Here is an 18,965-nt window from a genome sequence, read left to right as displayed (position 1 = left end):
TTTCAGCTGTTCTTGGAAATTTAGCAAGTGGCATGGCTACTAGTATTTAGTGAACTTCAAGATCGATCTTTAAATTTCAAAAACTGAATAAATCAAATTTCAAGTTTTCCAAGAAACGCGTTATGATAATATCAAATTTCAAATTTTCTAAGAAACGCGTTTATGTTATTCTTAGAATCCAAACGGTAATCAAATCAGACCAGCACACGTTCTAAAAATAATGTATGGGTCAATTCCAAAGGTTCCCATCCAACCCCCCCTGCATTTGACTTTTTTGGAAAAAAATTATCAAATTCCCCACCATGCGGCCTAACAAAATGATCAAATACCCCACCGTTGTGGCTACAGTAAGTGGTCAAATGCCCGCCCCTCCAGTCCGATGAATCTCTAATTTTACCTAAAAAGTACAAAACTGAGCCTGTGTAGATCCAACAAGTTTCATGCTAAGTACCTTTTGAGATCGTTTTCTCATTTATAGCTATAATTTTATAAGATCGAGACTTAATAAAATAAAAAAGTCTCGCGTGTGAGGTGGCTGTATTTCCAAGATTCGAACCAGTACAACATTTTTTCGCGTACGCCTATGGTGACAATATTTGACGGTTTTAGCACAGTAATGCCGCTACAGCAATTTTCCCCGAATATTGTTTCACTTTTTACTTTTATATTATTAGGATTTGGCTCTCGCAACTTTGCTTACTTTCGACTTTCGATTTTGTCTTTCTCTTTTCTTGATTTTTGATTAATCTAACAAATGCCGAATTTTGAGCCTAGACTGATTAACCTGGCTAGACTCGGCACTGGCCTAGTTCACTTTATGGGTATCATTGTTACTGAAAAACAAACATTGAGTCATCGAAAACTTTTTAAATTGAATTTCATTTTCTCAGAAACGCTACGCGTCCTAAATTGTGTACATTACACATAGTTTCGCATTCCATGCATAGCACTGTTTTTAAAGACTTCAGAGTCATTAATTTATGCAGGTTTAGCCTCGTTTATTCAAAACATTGGTATTATTGAAAAATTCCTACAATACAGTTGACTTTTGTAAATTAGCTGCTTTAAGCAACAACGATGAAATATTACCATGCGTTAATCAAATCTTCTAGATTTCTGAAGCTAAAATTTGTCTCTGTTTCTGGTTAGCAATCATTGTCCTTTTTCTTGCTGAAGATATTTAAATTATTGCGCTCCACCGACCAATTATTTCAACCAACTTAAAATCGGTCCTTTATGCAGAAATTTATCTAAATGTCCGAAGCCTCCTTTAAAAATGACCTGGGACACATTTCCAAGATGGCGTCTCGTGTCCCTACTGCAAACGTCGATGACAATTCGGCCAAGATTTTTCCTCAACTTCGGGATGGCTAACGGCTAAACGTATAAGTGACCGTGATGTTTTCTAGCTTAGTTGCTTCCTTCTTTTCTCCCTTCCTCCCTTCCTCCCTAGCTTCCTTTCTCCTTCCTTGCTTTCTTTCTTCCTTGCTTCCTTGCTTGCCTCCTTGCCTCCTTGCCTCCTTGCCTCCTTGCCTCCTTGCCTCCTTGCCTCCTTGCCTAGCAGCAGTAAGGGGGACTCGCGAAATTGCCAAAAACCGATTGGATTCGCACGGGAATTACCCGCGTTTCCACCTACAGTTCATTTTTGGTCGGCATCGGGAATAACCCGCAGAAATGAGTGGGCAGCCGCGCTGACATACTGCTGCGTACCGCAAACGGAGGTTAAGATATTTCATAGATATACGATGCATGAATGTAAAAAGTTCGCCAATGACTTCTGTATAATTTGTCTAAGATCCAAGGTTAACATACCCAAGCCCAAGGGTTTCTGGTGTTGTGGTAAGAAAATGCAAATAGAAGACGACACGTCAGCACAGTGTTATGAGTGTGGTAAGAATATTCGTAATGCCGTACCAAATGCTACCAGAGAGCAATATTACGCCAATGGAGGTCGTAAGAAGACCCCATACAAAAGAATAAAATACTTCCGAGACTGGATGAGTCATATCCAAGGTTATCGAACGGTATATTTAAACAACGAAGTAAGGAAGAAAATCATAGACCACTTAGAAGAGCCAACCCCACAAAGTCTACGGAAAACGTTGAAAAAATTAAAGCTAGGGAAATATTATAAAAGTATTCCCTATCTTTTGTCTGAAATTACCGGTAAGTCTATTCCCGAGGTTTCTGATATGAGCGGAGCCGAGTGGATGTTTTGTCGGCTGGATAAGGATATTCCTTATTACCCTGACGTAATCTACGAAATATTTCACGAAATCGACCCCAACCACCCCCTCTTGGGATGGATTCCAAGAAGATAGTGAATCTTATGGTGCGTAATTTCCAGACTGTCGTTCGATATGTAAACGAAATCCTGTCACGCTCTTTTCAAAGCAGATGTTTACTGAGCAAGTTTTCTTTGAAGCTCTTCTTTCGCTTCTTGATAGATCTTTTTGCGAGATTCCTCGGAAAGATCTTTTACGACTGTTTTTTTATTACCCGACTTTAACTCCCCGCATTTCTTTTCCTCCGCGAGGATCAAAGAGAACTCCACGTCGTCGATTTTGCGGTCCCGCAGAGCCTGAGACACCAAGTCGGCGATGGTGTTAGCCTTTGCTCTTGCTAGGGCTATATGAGTGTCGTGCTTGGATATCTTACCGGACAATTGCTTTATAATGCCTGTCGTAACAGCGGAAACAATGCCGCAGACGGCTCCAACGCTGGCCAAAGGAACGCCAACGACTATTCCAGGTCCGGTAAGTGAGGTAGCAACGCCGGTGCCTGTTAGCGCCACGGACATGGAGCCTGAAGTTATAGCTATTTTATGTAGCATGCTTCGGGCTCTAGCATACTTTTTCCTAACCTCCTCATAGTGTTTTGTTTGCCCTTCCAAGTAAGCCAGTATTAAGTTCGCTTTATTTAAGCGGAAATTTTCGGCGCCCGTATCCTTAGTGGTAGTGTGATAATTGGGAACATCTGGGTACAACTGAGGTGCTGATGGTATAACATCCATTATATACTAATGTACGACGCTTTTGGGAATGATATCGAGGAGCAGCCACATCACGATAATCGAGATTACTGGAATTGGAGAGCATTTAGGAAGATGTTTCCGCATGCAGACCCTAGTAAGTTCGAAAGAAGGCCCGATGGTATTTACTATAACGGCTCTAGGATGTACAGCAATGAGGATTTGAAACCTACGCCTCAGCTGAAGCATCCTAAGCCTAAACCCGTGCAAGATTGGTCAAAGGAATTATTGCTTGGTACCAGTACTTATCCGATACCCGCGGTTCCATTTGATGAACATCCAAGCTTGGGCCTAACGCTGAATATGCGGATCTCAAACAACCATTCCTTTCCGTTAAAGGTGCGAGATATCTTCAAAGAAGTTCCCATTGTTCATACCACCGCTAAGGAATCTCATGAATGGTTAAGTGGTCCTAACATGCGTTATTGGCCGCAGCAGCTGAACTTTGCGGTTTGGTGCGCCACCAGCGGTTGTGGGGTAAGCGCAAACTTGATGAAGAATTCAATATTTATGTTTCATTTTCACTTTACGGTGAGGCGAATACTACATGAAATGGGTGTTATTGCGCTGCCGGGAGATGCCACGTTTTATCCAAGAGATAATAAATACAACGTTCCAGCTTACGACCGGCTTTGTAAGGAGTTTGGTGTCGTAGGGAAGGATTTCAGGTGTACCGCGGGTGCTAACAATGGTTTGGGGCACATTTGGGCTTATTGGGGGATTGGCGGACACGAGCTAAGCGATAAGGAAGTTCATGCATTGAATCTACGATGGAACACTGGGTATCACAAAGAAACTCACGACAGTAGCACCTTCTTTGAACCAAATGCTAAGACCACTAAGGAAGTTAGAGACGGACCTCTGTTCAAAGACGAGGGCGGTAAGTATGCAGGGGCCAATCCACTGATCATTAAGATTACCAACGACGAGAAAACGAAGCAATATTTTAATTTCATACCCCCAGAAGGTAAAAGACTAACTAAGGCCGGCCTTGCCCGTTTGAATCGCAGCATAGAAGCTTACGTGTATTCTATTCTTGGAGCTCAGGTAAATACCCGATCGAGTATAATTGGAAATACCGGCGCCGCAGAAGAGACGCGAGCCGAAGCCTTGATCTTATTCGAAAGTTCGATCTTGGAGGGCGACATTAGCAAGGGCGTACAGCGTTACCAACTAGCTATACAAAATTCTAAGGCAAGGTTGGACTATGCAGTAGCCCCGGGTTGTTGGTTAATGCCTAGTAATTTATCTATAAATACTGGCTCTGTAGTAGGTTACAACAACAAGTTGCAGCGAGCAACCAAAGACATGAAGTTTGGGGTGAATGACGTGAACTCTGACATGACCAAGGGCATTCCTCACTTCGTAGAGAAGTCAAAAAAGTCGCATGAAACGAAGCTACCCGTAGTTAAGAAACCATCAAAGCATATTCCCGCAACCATACCTGAGGAATATGACCATAACTTACTAAAAGCCGGCCTAGCAGCTGCAAGTATTGGTCTGAGCTATTATATATGGCGATGAATAACCCCTACGTAGCTGGAGTAGATTGTGTCTATACGACTTACACAGGCGAGAAAAAATACACCCAGGCATCTTGGGTTGATGTCACGGGCATGTCTATAAACCTGAACTACTCGGGAAAGAAGTTAATCCTTTGTAGTATTTGCATGGGCGCGAGTAGTCACGCCAACGTGGGCTTTAGGTTCCTGGATGACAATGGCATACTGCAACCTATGCGTGTGAAGACAAACAACAGGGAGCCTGCGCATTTCTCCGTAGAGCCCAACCCCAACAGCGCTGAAAATCATTCAGTTTGGACTTTTTACATGGTTGCCGATTGCCATGGGAAGGTAAAGCTGCAGATGCGCGTAGACGATACTGGGAGCGTTTGCGTAAATAGCATAGAAAATCAGAGAGATACGGTTTATAATCACAAGACCATTAGCACTCTTACGGTAATGAGCCTTTAGAAGCAAAAGTATGTTTGCTGAAATATATGAATCCACACACGAAGGAAGATTGGTTTCTCCATTTCTTGGAGGAGGTCTATGATTCGGGTGATGAATGGCGCGACGTTCGGATGTGGGTTAAAGTTGGAGGGTTGGGGTTAATCATATGCACCATTAGCATTAACGGGGCTAATAGCGCTAATGTTAGGTTTAGGATTATTGATGAGAATAACCAGCCATTATTACCTTACAGGAAAAAAGACAATCATAGGCATCCAGCTCATTTTACCTATGAAGCCCCCGCGACGAGTTTAGAAAATATGGCGCCAGTAACGTTTCACATGATAGTTAATTGTCAATACGCAAAGCTTCAATTTTGTCCAGACGACGTGCTGAGTTCGGTGCACAATGGTGTCGTCATGGTTAATCGAACCTACAACAAAGATGCTATTTGGAGTCATAAGGTTATTAGCACCATGACTGCGATACCCTTGACGCCAAATTATCAAGGCGGCGCGAATACTATCTTTACTTATCCCCAGTCGAGGATGCCTCGGGCGACTGACGACGACAAGCCACCAGTAACATACAAGGATAAGATCAACCCCGCATCTTCTTCAGGAGTACCACCCCAATAGCGACAACCAAGATCCAAATGTTATTCCCCACGAACTTTAACAGTTCTCCACCGGCTCTAAGTGCCAAGGAAACAACTGAACCAAGCAGCCCATCAGGAAGACCGGCTGCCATTTTTTCCCCCAAGTCCGTCAGCCCTTTACCTAATTTCTTTACGCCCGCGCCTGTGGCCTTAAGCGCGGACAAGATTACTCCTACTACGCTCGAAATAGCGACCGCGAATGCCAGCGGAACGCCATACTTCACCAGAGCTCTTTTTACCTTTTCCTTGGTGGTAAGCCCCAACTCCCTTTCCAAGCCTTCTCTTTGCGCCTGCAACTCCGCAACCCTTTCCTGAAGTCTTTCCTCTTCTGCTTGGGCTGCTTCCCTTTCTTCTTCGGTGCGGGTTCGATCGTTAATGATTTCCTGCTGCCGCTCTATTTGCCCCTCCAAGTCTTCGACGGCCTGTTGAAGTTGTCGTATTCGTTCCTCCGCCACTGCCTTGTCCGCCATTACTTGCCTTTCTCTGTCAACAGACTCCATCAATTCTTTTCCTAAGCGCTGTAGTTCTGCGTCTTTTCCCGCCGATTCATTCAAAGCAGCCCTTAGCTGATTTCTTGCGGTGCTTTTTTCTTCCAACAGCTTAGAAAGCCTAGCTCTAAAGTCTGTAATTTCGGCGACATGACTCGCAGTAGTTAGTTTACTTTGCTTCATGAATTCGTCTTCCAATTCTTCTATGCGCCCCTGCAATGCTTGGTTTTCCTCCTGGACGGCTTTGAAGTGATTATCGATATTACCCCCTTCCTTGGTTGCTTCGTCGAGTTGTCGCGTAAGGTCATCGATGGTTATGTTATTTTCCTGTATTTCCTTCTTAAGTGCTTCCTTTTCAGCACTTATTCTCCGCAAGAAACTCATTAAGCCTCCGGTCGCGTCGCTATTTGAGGGAAGTTCTTCAAGTTGTTTGCTTGTTTCCTCTTCGACGGCCTCTAATTGTTTAAGTTTTTTCTGGGACTCCTCTTGCAGTCTGATTGCGGATCTGAGGGCAACTTCGTAGTCAGGCTTCAAAATACCTCTAATAAAGGCCCTTTGAGCAGCTTCTGTTTCCTTTTGAGTCAAAGTGCTTAGCATCGTCAAGTTGGGCGTTCCCAGCGCATTTGTGACTCCTTTTGGAAGCTGGTTGTTAAGCAGGTGGGAATTCTTCCTTTGATACATGTTGTGCCATTTTTCCCTACCCGATTCTCTAACTTGAACCTGCCCTTTGTCTCCTACTCCGAACTCTAAGAGAGCCAAATTTACGTTAGGATATCGCTCCATTACGTTGGCGATGACTTTGCCAATTTCGGTTTCTCCTAACGCCTTTCTAAGGGTTGGAGGAATGTTTTTATCCGCGTAGTAGACACCATTGACGTCCCTGACAATGTAGGGGCGAGCGTTGAGTCTATTCAACCTCGCTACTACGATTTCCTTACCCCATTCGTTATCCGCGTCGAACATCACCTGGACCTTCCTTGGGTCCCAGTTAGGAAATTCTTCTTTGATTCTATCGTAGTCGTCTGGCTCCTTCCCTATTTCTTCATCCATTTCCGCTTGGACTTTTTGAAGCCATTCAGCGCTAGGAGCTTCAGGTATGGAGCCTTCAGGACCAAAGCTGGTTTCCGCGGTCTTAGAGGGCTTATTCCTAGGAGGTTTCATCATCGTTTCAGTACCAAAGTTTTTGAGTTCCTCGTAGCTAGGTAGTGTCTTATCCGGATTTTCAGATGTGAACTTTCTTGTAATCCAATCCCAAGCTTTGCGAGCCCTGCTGACGCCATGTCTACGTCTTACCTTATCGAAGGCACGTCCGGGGTCAGATTCTAGCTCAGCTCGATACGACTGATACTCGGCGTCGTCAATGTTAACTCGATCTTCTTCGGTATTAGGGTCGAAGCCCGTTTCTTCTCCTTCCATTATATATGATAAGCTCAAAGTTAAACCCAAACATATTACCTAAGCAGGTTGGCGGGCTGAAAGCGGAACGCACCTTTCACCGGGTCACCTTTACTCCCAGCAGCGCGAAGCCAGGAGAAACCTTGTATGTAGGCGTGCCCCGTCTAACGGATAACCTAGTATTGGTTCCTGGCACCTTGGCGTTAAGGTTCGACCTAGCAATACAACCAAGCACCAAGGACAAGCGCTATACCGTCAATAACGTGGGCAGGAACCTCGTCTCTAAGATGAGAATCAAGTTTGCCGGGGAATCCCTCTTGGACTTAAATAGGTACGACCTGTACACCACGTATAAGGATCTGTGGCTAACAGCCTTCGACCGTGCACAAAAGATAGAGCAGGGAATTGGAAGCGTTATCCTTCGTAAGCTTCGCAACGATACCAACCCGGCGCCTACAGACTCCAGCGGAGCAACCGCAGTAGCAGACGCGACGAGGGTGAAGACCGCCTATGGTAGCAAGTACGTTATCCCTTTGGACTTTGAAGTGATTACGAATCATGGCGTGTACTACCCCAGACAGTTATTCGAGTTACAGTTTGAAGTAACCTTGGCGGACACTACGAACGTCATTGGAGGCATGGACAGCGCAATTAGCGGGGCTGTTGATCCTTATTCTATCACCAACTTAGAGCTGCAGTATGAGACGGTATACAGCGAAGAGCTGGCCCGTAGCGCCGGCATGGAATACAGCTCCGGAAAGGCGTTCCTTTACGACCACGTGGCGATGCACAAAACGTTCAGCTTCCTGGATAAGACGGATGAGGTTATCAACCAAAGCATTAACCTCCCCCGAAGAAGTCTCACGGGGTTGATGCTGGTGTTTGCTAAGCCCTACGAGGCCGGCAAGCGCGACAGCGAGGCCTTTCATAACCCTAACATCACCAACGTGGATGTGAATATCAACGGCGTTCCAAACAAGGTTTACTCGCAGGGAATAAAGCCCACGGATATCTACAGGGAGGCAATGCGCAAGTTTGGTGACCAAATTAGCCCCGAGGAATTCTTTAAGGATAAATATGCGCTGTGGATTGACATGCGCACCATTAACGACGAAGACCTACATGGGCAGGGATTGCGGCTGATCAACACCCAGGACGGCGTAACATTAGCAATCAAACGCACCGGGAACACCAGTGCGGGCGACGGCGACAAAATAAACTGCTACGTATTCGTCGTGTCTGACGCGCAGTTAAGCGTGGAAATGAATCAGCTAAAGAGCGTTGCCTATTAAGATATCCCTTACGTATACGATGCTTCGCGTCTTTGAAAACGACAACGCCAAACTGCAATGCATAGTGCAAGGCGACAAACTGTACTTTAAAGCAAAGGAAGTGGCGGCTGCGTTGAATTACGAGAACACCAAGAAGGCTATTAGAGACCACGTTTCTGAGAAGTACCAGAAAAGATGGGTTGACATGCAAGGGGCCCCAAACCGTTCCCCTTCTATTTATTCACCCACATTCCGTGTTTATCTCCGAGCCTGGGTTGTACGAACTGATATTTAGCTCCAAACTACCCAAAGCTGTGGAGTTTCGTGATTGGGTCTTCGAGGAAGTCCTTCCGGCATTACGTAAAGCGGGTAAGTACGAAATCGAACGGCGCTTTGACGGCCCAAACAAGTTGGTATTCAAAATAGAAAATGAATTCGACCTGCATAAAAAGGTAGTGGACTACATCCGCAGGTTTTACCCCCAAATGCTCGTGACCCCTGGTCTAGGCGAACTGCAGGACTCGGACGGCAAGCGCATAAAGTGCTGGCAGAAGGGCTACCAAAAAGGTCAACCCGACCTGCTCATCTTGAATGCGCACGTACGATACCGTGGATTCTGCATAGAGCTGAAGACCCCAAAAGGCAACGGCAGGTTATCTGAGGATCAGCGACTACTCTTACAGAGGTATGAAGAAAACGGCTATAAGGTGCTCATAAGCAGCGACTACGACGAAATCTGTCGTGCCATCACGGAGTATGCTGAACACCTACGAATTCCCTGCAGGTGGTGCTGTAAGGTCTTTAAAACCAGTGAGACTTTGGCAACACACTTAAAGATATTTCATAGAATATATGGACAAGGATAAATTTAACGAGTTAAAGTTCATACAAACGCACTGGAGGGATTTGGCGGTGGGGGAGATTTACGAGATAAAGAATTACGTAGTCTTCGAAGACATCGACCGCCTGCGCTTGGTTTTAAAGAATAAAAAAAGAACATACACCCTTTGGGCGCCCGATAGGATAAGGTACGCCATCGAAGGGCAGGATGTTACCCATGTTATGAGTCATGGTAAGAAGGATGGCAGGTGGGTATTTGACGTGGTCAAGTATGAGCCCGAGAGTCCTCTGCATAATTAGTTTTCTAGCGCGTCTGCTAAAGTCCGCTGCGCTTTAGGATCCGCCGAGCACCAATGCCCCACGAAGGATCCTTCCAGGAATACCTTGCCGCAATGAAGGCAGGTGTATTTTTTACGCGGTGCAGGAGTGGGCGGCTTGGGGATTTCAGGCGTAATGCAATCAGCTGGTAGTTCGCATGTAATACAGTCCATATATACCAGCGAATAAATTCGCTTTGAAAGGGCGATTACGAATCCTCCCAGAAATGCTATGAAGTAGTATTGCATATATTCTGCAACCTCCTTTAAAAGGGGTCTTTATTCTTATTTATTATTATTTAACCTTAATAATAATAAATAAAAATAAGATCAGGATTTGAAACTCTTTGCGCAAACCCTGATCTGACTTCCTTACTAGCCCTTACGGGCGATCTTATCTTTTAAGTTATTACCGCTCCAATCTGGGAATGTCTTTACGTGCTCCTTAAAACTGCGGGGATCAGACCGTGGATACAAGCACTGCCCAAATATGATCGTCGCCTTTCCTTGGACAGCCGCAATGCTTGCAATCCGCCTCCCAATAATCCATGTTCTCCCACCGCACTCCTTCCGCGCGGTCGAACATTGCAAAGCGCTGATCGATTTCCTTTTTACGTTGCGTTAACAGCCGCTTAGTCTCGCGCGGACAACACCTAGCTGCGACGTCACCATGTTTTAAACAAGCTACGCCTTCTAAGTCGTAATTGCCGAGGCACCGAAAACAATGCCACTCTTCATCTTTGTCCTCCTCGCAGCGCTCACAGATGTTCTTTAGACAGACACGGTTATCAACGTGATACTTCAACATCTGCGCGCTGCTAAACAGATGATTACACTCCTTGCAACGCCTTTCGCGCACCTTTTGACACACCTTCTTTTCCAGGTGGTATTTTAACATTTGCTTACTGCTAAACTCCTTGTTACACCGCGTGCACTCCATATATAATAAGGATTCAATAACCACTATAAGGGATACCTTATGAAGTCCTTTACGGACTCCTTTGCCCAGCCGGCCATCGTCAACAGCGCACCGAACCTTTCCGCGCGCTTCAAGCCGCACATTTCGTCGTACAACTCCTGCACGCGCTCTTTTAATCGATCGATCTCCTCCCTTTGCATCTTTATCGTGTCCGACTTGTCTTCGAGTTTGTTAACCATCGCTCTGACTGCGTCCACGGCCTCCATATATTTAAAGGATTTCTACTCTGCCAAACGTTATGTATGCCTGCTGCAGCAACCTTTCATTCGTAAGGCCCTCTAAAGGCGTAGGTACCTCATTCTGACCATGCATCTTGCGTAGTTCTGCAATTAGTTCCTCTCTCGTCATGTCCTCCAAAGGCTTCATATATATAATGGATCCGAACCATATTCCTTGTAACGCGCTCATCGTAGGACCCACCGGCTGCGGAAAGACCCAGTTTGTGGTAGAGCAGCTATTAGGACCCTTTAGATACCGATTTGACTATATCGTGCTGCTTTGCCCCACCTACGTGAACAACCGCACCTGGACGGGTGTAGGCGCAAAAGATGAAGACTTCTTTGTAGATATCTTAGACCCTAACGAGTTATCTGGACACCTAAAGTTTTGGCACAAACAATTCCCTAAGGATACGCAGACACTCCTTATACTGGATGACATTGCCTGCGGGGATGACGTAAAGAGACGCACCTCCGAATTAGTGAAGCTCGCCTTTAGCGGTAGACACGACAATATTAGCGTTTGGTTGCTCTCGCAGCAGCTTACCAGCGTCTCCAAGCCTTTTAGGGAAAACATAGGTTCACTTGTCGTATTTTATACTCCGAGCAAGTCTGATCTGGAAACCATCTTAAGCGACTATGGCGGTGAGATAAGCAAGGAACAGTTACACGAATACATGCGGCATTTAAAAACGCACCAACATTCCAAGATGATCTTCTCTTTGAGGTTTCCGTATTCCATAAAGATCTGCGATCTTTAACTCCTAATGTATATGGATATTGAGCAGCTCTTAGATGAAGTCCCCACACAGTTAGACGAAAATAACCTCAAAGAACAACTTAACATCCTTGTGTCTTCGGGGAAGTGTAAAGAAATGATAGGTAAGGAACTTACCCGTGAGCAGGTTAATAAGTTGTCAGAGGAGGAGGTTAAGAAGTTCCATAAGAGGTACGAGGCTGCCCTTGCAAGTAAAACCACGGACGCCGTAGCAGACTCAGCCATTAAGCTGGCAACTAAGTTGCTTGGACTTGCACTGCCCATAGACGACGTGGAGCAACTGCGGAAGGACATAAGCGAGGACTATGTCATATCCCAAGAACTTAAGATAACCTGCGGGTGGTTGTCGTTGAAGTGTGGTAAGTTAATGGCAGTCGCCTCTGCGGCACTTCACGTAGCTCAGCACGTCGACTTGAAGGAGGTACTGGTGTCTTGGAAGGACTTCAAGAAGGACAGGGACGTTGAAAAGGTCTTCCAGGCAGCACTTGCTGAGGTACCTGATCAAGTCGCCTCAAGTACTTAGTCAAGTCGTCCTCAAGTACTTAGTCAAGTCGTCCTTAAGTCATTCTCAAGTACTTATCAAGTCCTTCTCAAGTACTTACCCAGGTTACCTTAAGTTACTTATCAAGTCCTTCAAGTCCTTAGATATAAATGAGTGAATCGAAGGTAGAGCAGCCCCAAGAGGAGCAGAAGATTACCAAGGCTAAATCTCCAGGCAGAGTTGCCGCGGGGAAGAAGCTCGCGGAGATGAATAAAAAGAACAAAGCCAAAAAAGAAGAAAAGGTGGAGGAAAGAGAAGAGAAATCCTTTATTAATCCTGGGTACGTCATCGGCGCGTTGGGAGTTGCTATAGCAGCAGGCAGCCTCTACTTACAATGGCGGGCTACGAAGCCGAAAGTAGAACCCGTGCATGTGACGCCAACATATCACGCACCCGTGCAGGAGCCTAGAAGCAAAATACCCGTGATGGAGTAGATTTATCACCACGTGCCGTGGCGACCTAGATTTTCCTTCTCGCTTTGTAATATAATGTCGACCGCGTTATTGAAAACTGTTGAAGAAGCAGCTATCATTACTTCCATCGTTGCGGGTATTGGTTGGGTAGGTAAGAAAGTGCTCAAAGAAGACTTTACTGAAGACCCAAGCAAGAGCTTCGCTAATTTTGCTAAGATGACCGCTGCCGTAGGCGGGGCTATCATGGTAAAGGATTACCTACGGAAGGAAAAGTACCTGCCGACGACGTAAGCTTTGCTTGCGTCTAATATAAATGGCTAGTTTAATCGCAGGCGGAGTTATTGCAGCTTTAGCATTCACTGGAGCTAATTATGGTGGTCAGTATTTGGATAGATTAGTCAGAGGCGACAAAAGCGGAGAATTAGCCGCCGAGAGGAATTGAAAAGGCATGATTTAGCGCTGGAGAAATATCAAAGGGACGTGGCGGCTTGGAATGAAAAAAGACAAGCTTACAGGGATTGGTTGGACAAGAATTACCAAGACAAGATGCAGGCGGATAAGAACTTCGAAAGCACAGACTACGCCTTTAAACTTTATGCGCAGGCGCACCCCGACTTTAGAATGAGAAAGCCTCAGTTTAAGAATTACTACCAGCCTTCTAAGAAACAAAAAGACAATGAGTTGGTCTTCGTAGGAGTCGCAGGGCTGGCCGGAGGCGTGGCTTTGGCGTATTTAGTCTAATATATGATACTCTTTTTGGAAGGCAAGTGGAATAACTTTACCATTTCTATGAATCCTCCCGCCAAAGCTCATAGGGTACGGTTGGTTAGTTGCTCTTTATACAATTCTTGGCATAATGTAATTAAAGCTACGGTTATTAGCTCTTTTAGTAGTGGTTCAGCTTCTCACGCAAAGCTGCCCGATGGGCATTACACACCCATAACGCTAGCTAAGGAATTAGCAAAGCACGGTTATACACTCACCACGGGGTTGCCTCATGAAATGACCCTCAAACACAGTCTAGCTAATAATCCCAGCGTAACTCTTAGCGACCCATTGAGATCTTTACTAGGTGTCTCAGGCAAGGTAATTACCAACACGGCCATACCCGTGAAATGGAAAGTCGCATCCTCTTACGAAGTCTATTGCGACTTGGTCAATAGTCGCGACAACGGAGAGAAGTCTTCTCTCATAGCTAAGTTTCCGCCTAGTGGAAACCCATTCGACCTGGTGGAGTACGCCCCTGTTTCTTTGTGGTATGATTTGTCTAATTTGGTAGAAAGCATAAACATCATCATTAAGGTGGACGGAAAGACGGTGGATTTTAACGGACGTAAGATCAATCTCGTCCTGGAATTCATATAATGGGCCGCGTAGAGGACAAACTTAAAAGGATTTACTATGGACCCGAAGGCTATTGGAGAGGAGCGTCAGCTATCAAGAAACTCGCGACCGCGGCCAGGGTATCAGAAGAAACGGCTAAGAACTGGTTAAAAAAACAAACCCTCTGGCAGGTCTATCTTCCCGTGCCTAAGTACATTCCCAGGCCCAGCTTCACCGTAAATACCCCCAATGAAGTTCATCAGGCAGATTTGCTTTTCTTGCCGCACGATAAGGTGCGAAGAAAGACCTATAGATACGCTTTGACCGTAGTCGATATCGCAAGCAGATATAAGGACGCCGAACCCATAACCAGCAAGGATTCTGGGGAAGTCGCAGAAGCCCTAGGTAGGATTTATAAGCGCGTTTTGAAATGGCCTAAGCTGCTGCAAGTGGATGCGGGGACAGAGTTCATGGGCGTGGTTACTAAGACCCTTAAAGACCACAGCACTAAGATTAGGAGAGCCGAAGCAGAGTACCACAGGGGTCAGAGCATTGTTGAAAGATTCAATAAGACCCTGGCCGAGCGTCTCTTTGGGTACCAGTATTGGAAAGAGCTGGAAGATCCCTCCAAACGCAACAGGGAATGGACCCAGAGGCTCCCCCAGGTCGTCGCGGCTTTGAACAACGAGGCGGCCAGGGCTACGGGGGTGAAACCCAAGGATGCTATAAAAAAGAAACACGTGGAACACAAGTCCTACGTCAGAAGTTCGAGGGCGGTCGGACTGAAGGAAAAAAAGCTCCCCCGCGACATAGTGGTTAGATACCTCTATCAGCCGGGGGAACTCGAAGGCGGCAGTAAGAGAGCCACGGATCCTAACTGGTCTCTGGAAACGTATGAGATTTCAAAGTCCGTCACCAAGGAAGGGCAACCCGTGTTGTATTACCTAAATGGCCCAAGTCGCGGATTCGTCAAGGAAGAGCTGCTCATAGTCTCCAAAGACTCAGAGTAGTGCTGCTCCACGCGCCCGATTACACTCTAGGCATGTCAGTCTTACGTTACCTCTGCAATGGCCGCGCTTGTTGTTGATACGATCCACGGAGAACTGCTGATCGTCATTTGGGTCAAACCTCCATAGTAGTGGTATGTTACACTTGGCACACCGTGCCCCTTTCTTATAGACGTCGTCCACGCATAGGTCGAACGTCATATTTTTTTCTTCGTCGTGCCGCTTGTAGCGAAGGAGTTTCTTGGCAATGTTTTCTTTGGCTACGTCTTCTGGGGTGCGGTCGTAACGCAGTTGCGGCCCCCAGGCTCTTTTTAACTGTTTGGCATATTCTACGCGGCTTACGGCGGTGTAGATAAGGTTGCTCCAACACAGCCGCTGGTCTATGATCCACAGCGTTTCTTTTATGGTAAGCCCTTGCGCGCTGTGGACTGTCATGCAATAGCCCAAACGCCAATCTGGATGGGAGGTTATTTTTTCCACCTTTTCTATGGGTACCCAGGCTTTATCGTGTGTTACCGCATTTTGCAGTTGGATGTCGGTACCAGGTACCCAGACGTCTCTTTTTTGCATGCGGGTGTCGTGGGGTTTGTAGCAAACAGGTACGGGATGCGTAGGGAAGCGCTCTCGGTGTATATTTAGCAAGTCCTTTTGTATGCGAGACTGTGCTGCGCGCTTACTACTTAGCACCAGATCCTTAGGGTGCCAGGCGTATAGAAAGTCCTCGTACTTTTTCGCTCGTACGCGTTTGCGCAGTGTTTTGCATTGCTCGGCGTCACTGAGGCCCCTCAATTCCGCTTTCAGGTTTCTTATTTGATCCTTGCTGCGGTAGTCGGTGTTAATTTCCTCCGCACGGTCTACGAAATCTTTCAGCCATTCGTGGGGCATCTCTCCGGCTATTGGAGGAGGCTGGCAGGGATCTCCGGCGAATATTACTTGACACTTTCCACGGAGGAATTCTACGAACTCCTGCAGGATTTCCAAAGGCACGATGCAAATCTCATCCCAAAGTATCACCGGAGGTATGTCGTGGATGGCTTCTGGTACCCATTTTTGGCCATTCCAACGAAAGAAGCTGTGGTAGGTCTGCGCGTCGTGGCCCATTTCGCAGAGTTCTCTTTCCAAACGGTGCGTTGGCGTTAGCACCTTTATCTTAGGAAAGAGTTCTAACACACGCGTCGTCTTACCGCTGCCTCCCGTACCGTAGAGGTAAGAGAAGCGTTGGTAGGAAATGGGGTCGGCAACCGAAGGTAGAGGCTCTTTAGTAGGCGTTACGGTGCCCTGGGTGTGCTCGCCGTGATATTCTACACGTGCCCTCCAAGACCTTATCTCCTCATCTTTGACGCGCCATTGGCCACTTTCTGCGAGTTCATCGGCAGTGTAGAATTCCTTCATCTTTTCCAACACGTGCGGTTTCACGTATAAGGAATCCGTGGCTACGCGTGGAATGTCTTCTTTGTCAAACCGCAAGAGCATTGCGAGAAGGTTAATGTGCGCATATGCAAGCATACTGGCACGCAGATGGTAATACTGCGGTCGATGGTCCTGGTAATAACACAGCGCATTCCATTTATGCAGCTCATCATCTACGAGGTAATCCCATTTCTCTACAGACACCATCGTTCCTTTGTCATGCGCGCGCTTGATGAGGAAGCTTAGCTCGCCTTCGTCCGTTATCAGGCGCCGCTGCATATGTTTTTCGCCTTCTTTTGCGCCCTGCGTGAATTTACCTATGACCACACGCGCTGTGGGGTTATGCTCCGGTAACCATTGCGTAAAGGCGCTGTGACAAAGTATGGCTTCATGCGCTGTGTATTTTAAAAGTTTACGCTCTTCAAAGAACTTCAATAGGGGTATGGGTATCCATTCTTTCTCCTGCAGGTGCTTCCCATACCACGCATAGATTATGGGGTGCAGACCCGCTGCTAATTTCCAGCTGGTTAACCTAACGAACCCCGTTGCTGGGGCGTCGTAGTGACCATCCAACGCAACACGAAAGAACTGTGAATCTGGATGTCCGTAACGGTCGTAATATTCCTTACAATCTCCTAGACCTTTGAAGCTTGCGGGGTAATAATGTTTCATATCCAGCGACACGTATTCGTCTTCGTCGTATTCCATGTTCCACAGGCCACCATGACCGTGCTCTACGCAAGCTTTAGCTATGTCTTTGAACTCCTCCGGCGTGGATTTCCAACCGTTTCTTTTCTTTGCGGCTAAGAAGTCCAAACTGCGACTGCTAAGGACCTCGTCAGAGAAGTCTTCTCCAAAAGTCTCACAGGCGCTTCGAATGCGCAGCTGTTCCACTTCAGGACGATACAAGGTGCCGTCTTGGGTCATAAATTGACTTCCCTCTGCGTCCATTAACCAAATGGAATTCTCGTGCATTAGTTCTGCAAGCGGTGACTCCTTGTAAACGCGCGTCTCCTTCTTCTTTGGGAACCTTAACTCCCTCCACGCATGTGCGTTATGCTGGTAAATTACGATAGGCGCACCCCGGCCCCCATACTTGTGCGTCCCGGAGTAAATGAAGCCGTCGGTGACGTCTTTCACGTGTATGCGCCTTTCTAAAGCAACCTCTAACTTCTTGATGTTGTCTATCGTTCCTCCAGTCTTGTAAGTGGCCTTTTCCCATTTCCTGATGGCTTCTCTTCTCTTTAAAGTTAACTTACCACCCCTAGAGGAATCCTCAAAGAACTCTCTAACTAGCTTTCCTACGCAGTTACCAGGATGGCGCATTGGTTTAAGCTTTTTAACATCCGGTTTTTTAATCTCGTACGCGCCGTATATAACTACGGTAACCGGGTAAGCAACCTCGTAGAACAGCATGTCCACACCTACTAACGCTCCCGGTCTGGTGTCTTTATTCAGCACGAACAAGCTTTGCTTACCCGACGCCCGTATTGGATTACGCCCCTTTTCTATTATCCACTCACCGTCTAAATACTTTATAAACGTCAACTCCAGACGGTAATTACCTTCGGGCATTAAGTCAATTATCCTTTCTGCTCTTTCCTCGCTCATCGTCTCATCTGTATCTCCCTCCATAAATGTTGTGAAGGCAAAGTCCGCATCCAGGCGATCCAACACCTGAGTTCGCAGTCGGCGCACAGTTTTGTTACGAATGCTCGTGATGGTGTCCATCTATATCTATGAAATATCTTAACCTCCGTTTGCGGTACGCAGCAGTATGTCAGCGCGGCTGCCCACTCATTTCTGCGGGTTATTCCCGATGCCGACCAAAAATGAACTGTAGGTGGAAACGCGGGTAATTCCCGTGCGAATCCAATCGGTTTTTGGCAATTTCGCGAGTCCCCCTTACTGCTGCTTGCCTCCTTGCCTCCTTGCCTCCTTGCCTCCTTGCGTCCTTGCGTCCTTGCCTCCTTGCCTCCTTGGCTCCTTGCCTCCTTGCCTCCTTGCCTCCTTGCCTCCTTGCCTCCTTGCCTCTTTGCCTCTTTGCCTCTTTGCCTCTTTGCCTCCTTGCCTCCTTGCTTCCTTCCTTGCTTCCTTCCTTGCTTCCTTCCTTGCTTCTTTCTTTCCTTCCTTCCTTCCTTGCTAGCCAAGCTGCTAATCTTGCTTTATATCGTTTCCAAACAGTATACGTGGGACCTCATTGCACTCAAACATGGCCAGCATTTGCATCCAGATCTGTTGGCTTTTTCTCATTCTACAAGGTAAGTCAATATGTAACATTGCTCAGTAAAACAGAGTAGCTAGCTATGATTGGAACCTGGAGAAGTCACCTCACAGCAAAGAA

The 18,965-nt window shown here is 46.5% G+C and overlaps 1 protein-coding gene across 1 annotated transcript in view; it reads left to right on the top strand.

Moving 5' to 3' along the window:
* The window catches only part of LOC116292820 (uncharacterized), a 48,689-nt gene that overhangs the window by 1,192 nt on the left and 28,532 nt on the right, over positions 1-18,965 (top strand). The window contains exon 2 of the mRNA XM_089030990.1: positions 18,806-18,882. Coding sequence (XP_088887116.1) covers positions 18,834-18,882 — 49 coding nt within the window. The 5' untranslated portion in view covers positions 18,806-18,833. The remainder of the gene's footprint in view (positions 1-18,805; positions 18,883-18,965) is intronic.

Source organism: Actinia tenebrosa, unplaced genomic scaffold, assembly GCF_029948245.1.
Source record: "Actinia tenebrosa isolate PJP-AT-01 unplaced genomic scaffold, QUT_ActTen_1.0 PGA_scaffold16__25_contigs__length_10494907, whole genome shotgun sequence".
Lineage (NCBI taxonomy): Eukaryota > Metazoa > Cnidaria > Anthozoa > Actiniaria > Actiniidae > Actinia > Actinia tenebrosa.
Note: the sequence above shows the minus strand (reverse complement) of the source record. Positions and strands in the feature narration are given on the sequence as shown.